At 37.3% G+C, this 4,337-nt stretch overlaps 1 protein-coding gene across 1 annotated transcript; it reads left to right on the plus strand.

The window, feature by feature from the left end:
- Nucleotides 1-2,588: 2,588 nt before the first annotated feature.
- On the plus strand, nt 2,589-3,557 carry LOC101662831 (olfactory receptor 5A1-like). Its single transcript, XM_004715008.1, has one exon. It carries the CDS (start codon nt 2,589-2,591, stop codon nt 3,555-3,557), a length of 969 nt encoding a protein of 322 aa, XP_004715065.1.
- Nucleotides 3,558-4,337: the final 780 nt, after the last annotated feature.

Here is a 4,337-nt window from a genome sequence, read left to right on the forward strand (position 1 = left end):
GGGAGAAGAAATCTTCATCTTTCCCCTTAGGAGCTTCTGGTGGGTTTATAATTGGCAGCACAACTCATAATTCACAATGACACCAGAGTGTCTCTCTAACCTGTGAAAAACATTCCTTAGAGTGTTGAATTAAATGTTTGTTTTTGAAGAATTCTGATGGAATCATATTGGCATTATTATGAAAAATATAAGAAATCCCGTTGGCCTTTCTGTATCTATGTAATAGGGGCATTGTTTATGAAATGGAAATTATGTGTTCCTTAGATTTAAAAGGATAAGTGCAAGTATCTTGGTCCAAGGCATGTTTAAGGCATCACAAAGTCTTGCTAATTGGATTTTTATGATTCCGTTAGTTATTTCAACCCTTCCAGGAAGTGGAGGATGATAAGAATAATGCAGTGTTTGACAAATGGAGAAACTATGGCACTGTTCTTAGATTGCTAGACTGCAAAAATGAATTCCTTTGTTGTTGCAAATAATTCTTGATGCTACAAAGCAGAGTCAAATTTTAGAGAGGCATCTTATGTAACTGCATGCAACAAGTGGCCTCTTTGGAAAGTTCTCCTTTTCAGATGCTGCTTTTGCTGTCTTTTGGGTACAAAAGAGCTTAACAATATTTCTATGTTTTCATTGAATTTAAAAGGAGGGAATGATAACAGTGCTTAAATTGTGAACACCCGATTCGCAGAAGGCTATGGACTACAGTGGAAACTCAAAATCCATTTTTTCAGGATCCACACATAGATTAAGCCTCAGATGAATCCCTTCTGACAATAGTGAAGGGATATGAACAGCCTGGTTATCAGACCGAAAATTGTAAAGTTGATTATGGTAGATATAGTTAGGTTAAAATGTAATAGCTTATTCGGTGATCTTCTTTTTTACTTATTTAAATATTGATTCCATTTTAAAAAGAGTGAAGGGAAAGGGTATGTGTATCCCCTCTCACTATCAACCAGGGATGTGAATGATCTTCCTATCATGCTGACTGCGTTGGAAAGGGGACTATTGTAGATGCTGTTAGGTTAAAATTTACACTTTATTATTTGATCTTCCTTTTGACCTATTTTACACTTGTTCTATTTTTTCATGTTTTCTTTCTTCTCCATTCAAGGTTTTCTCTGTTTTACTTGTCAATGTCATTAAGTTATTTTGTCGTTGTTATGTTTTTCTTTATATGAAATCCAGAATAGGTAAATCTAGAGCTACAGTAACTGGATTAATGGTTTCTTGGGGGTAGGGTAGGGGAGGTTGTGGGGAGAAAGTGAAGTTGAAAATGAAATTGAAAAGAGAAAATATTTTAAAATTGATTTAGGCAATACTTGTGCAACTCTTCTCAAAATAATTGAACTATTGAATTGTATGATATGTGGATTATGTTCCAAAAGAACTGTTCAAAAAATTAGACAGTAAGGTATAATGAAGTGTGCAAAGACCTGGAGTTACAATGTAAAAGGGAAAAGATACACTCAACATTGATCAAGCTGAAAGAACTCAAGAAAAATATCCAAGCCTAAAGTTGCAGAAATTATCGAAAACTGTCATAGCATTATACAAGTATGATATTGTTGAAGAAAATTCAAACTAGTTATAACAGTATATTGACAGGACATTGTCAGAAATTCAATCCAAATTCAGAAACAAACAAACAAAAAACATGAATAAAGGTTATCATTGTTGATATTAGATGGATCTTGGCTAAAAGGAGAAGTCAACAGCCTAAGCACCACAAATAGAGTTCAAGGTGACTGAAATTCCTAAAACACTCTACCGAAAGATGGGAAGTAGTTGTACTTTGCTGGCTATTAGGAACCAAAGTTTCCACGTGTTTTCCACGGCCCCCAAAGAAGATCAATAAGCACTGTCCTAGACAATCAATCAAACTGTTTATCATTTGAGGAAAGGAAAATCAGCACCCGCAAGAGACAAGCTCCGTGGTGCTCTCATTTCGTGTTACTTCATTCCTTGAGAGGCTGCTGAAAGTCAGTATTTGGGTTTGTCGCATTCATTTTTAAACTGCTGCTGCTTCTGAGTGACTCTTCCCACCGTCCTGCTACTTTGTTCCAGGTATCATAAAGAAGAAAGGCTTTTGCAGCATTGTCAAGATTTCTTCATTCATTGTAGACTAATTAAAGGTGAATTTATAGGTCAACTAGTTCAGCTCCTTATTGTGCATATTCAGTAGATTCTTTAATCATGGAGTTAATAGCAGAGCAATGTTCAATTAGATTTTTTATGTTTCACCACATAAAGAAATGGCTGTATTACTGTAACCTCTCTTCAAAGTCTCAGATATTTGCAAATTCTGTGATGGGGTGAAAATATGAAATAAAGACATTTTGGGAAAAAATGTATTTAAGATACTCATTGGATATATTTGTCCCCAAAGAAAGAATGAAAATATATTCTCATATATCGAAGAGAATTTTTTAATTCATGTTGATGATTGTCTATGAAATGTGATCATTATTAACTCACTGTTGAGAAATTAGCCAGATGCATGACTGAAAAAGGCAAATGAAAAACTATAATCCTTTTCCTCTTGGAGAGAATAAACCCATTTCCTTCTCTCATCTTTCCTTTGGCAGATGGCTACAAGCAAGTTCATGGACTGGTATGGAAACTACTCTTCTGTGACCACATTTATTCTCCTGGGTCTCTCAGATGAAAAGGAGCTGCAGCTCATTCTCTTTCCAATCTTCCTAGCAACCTACCTTGTGACCCTTATCTGGAACCTGAGTCTCATTCTTCTCATCAGGATGGACATCCACCTGCACACACCCATGTACTTTTTCCTCAGTTTTCTCTCATTTATTGACATCTGCTTTGCTACTTCCATCAGCCCAAGAATGCTTTCAGACCTCCTAAAAAAGGAAAAATCAATTTCTTTCATTGCCTGTGCTACTCAGTATTTTTTTGTGGCCTGGATGGCTCTGGCTGAGTGCTGTCTGTTGGCCGCTATGGCCTATGACCGATATGTAGCTATTGGTCACCCTCTGCAGTACTCAACCATCATGGCTCCTGGCCTCTGTAGGAAGATGGTAGCTGGGGCCTATGTGAGTGGTTTGATTAGTAGTTTCACTCAAACATTCCCTTGCTTCCATCTTTCCTACTGTGGGCCAAATATCATTCAGCATTTCTTCTGTGACGTGCCTCAGATAATTTCCTTGTCTTGCTCCAATCCCTTCATCAGCCGAATGACTGTCCTTTTGGTAGCTACTTTTGTTGGGCTTGGCTCTTTCCTTAGTATCCTCTTTTCTTATGGTTTCATTGTGGCTTCCATCTTGAAAATATCCTCAGGGAAAGGTAGTGCCAAGGCCTTTAATACCTGTGCTTCCCACCTGGCAGCGGTAACACTCTATTATGGTACAGCCTTGTCTGTGTATTTGTTTCCCAAGTCTGATCAATCCATGAAGCAGAATAAGGTGCTATCAGTGTTCTATTCCATCCTCATTCCCCTGTTGAATCCTCTGATCTATAGCCTGAGGAACAAGGAGATCAAAGCAGCGCTCAAGAGACTTAGAAAGAGAACAACAGGCATGCCTCAGTTAGACTAACACTTGGATAGTTATTATTATCCCCGTTCAAAAAAGAAGTGGAAATGTGTAAGGACTGTAGACGCTGAGGAGTAAAAACCTCGCTTCGTTATTTTTTGGTGTTTGCATGCTTAGCTTCCATCACTAAGTAATCTCATGCAGTGACTTGGAATACAGTTTTAAAAAGTCAGTTTCCCTACTTAGAACGGAGGTAGAAGAAAGTCCCAAAAGTGATTGTGTTTTGAGAATGGTGCTGGTAGATACTATATGTACAGACATGGCAGGATTCCAGGACACTAAATAGCATTTCGCTCATTCACAGATTTTCATTTCTTTTATGTATTATTTTTCAGTTCCTATTTATGTTCCAAAAATAATATTAAATATTGTGTAACATTGAACCTGTGAAAAATAAAAAATAATTGCAATAGTAACATTTTATAATTTTGGTTTAAATCAAGAGAGAAAGAGAAAAACAGGTGGGTAGAGATTGAGATTTGGCTAGTTTTACTACCTAGGAGCCATGTTCCTTCCGTTTTGACTCTCAAACAAATAAAGGAAAGTGAATTGTGAAAGAGATATGAGAGATAGAAAGAGTAGAAAGGTTGTTGCATTTTCAAGGTCAACTGTTCAGAAGATCCTTGGATTCTAAAAAGAAGGTCAAGGTCAGTAATTTCTGGGCAGAGTTGGGCCTGGAATATTCTCTATGGTAGCATGCTGGATGCTGTGCACAATCATTCTGAGTGATGGCTTTTTTCAGGCAGGCTGAGACTCTCAGGAATCTGGGACTCTCCTTGACTC

The sequence above is a fragment of the Echinops telfairi genome, unplaced genomic scaffold, assembly GCF_000313985.2.
Source record: "Echinops telfairi isolate 266 unplaced genomic scaffold, ASM31398v2 ScPeMD7_7416;HRSCAF=8454, whole genome shotgun sequence".
Classification (NCBI taxonomy): domain Eukaryota; kingdom Metazoa; phylum Chordata; class Mammalia; order Afrosoricida; family Tenrecidae; genus Echinops; species Echinops telfairi.

What these genes read in the sequence shown, in the direction of transcription:
- LOC101662831 (XM_004715008.1), top strand. Translation starts at nt 2,589, where the DNA reads ATGGCTACAAGCAAGTTCATGGACTGGTATGGAAACTACTCTTCTGTG.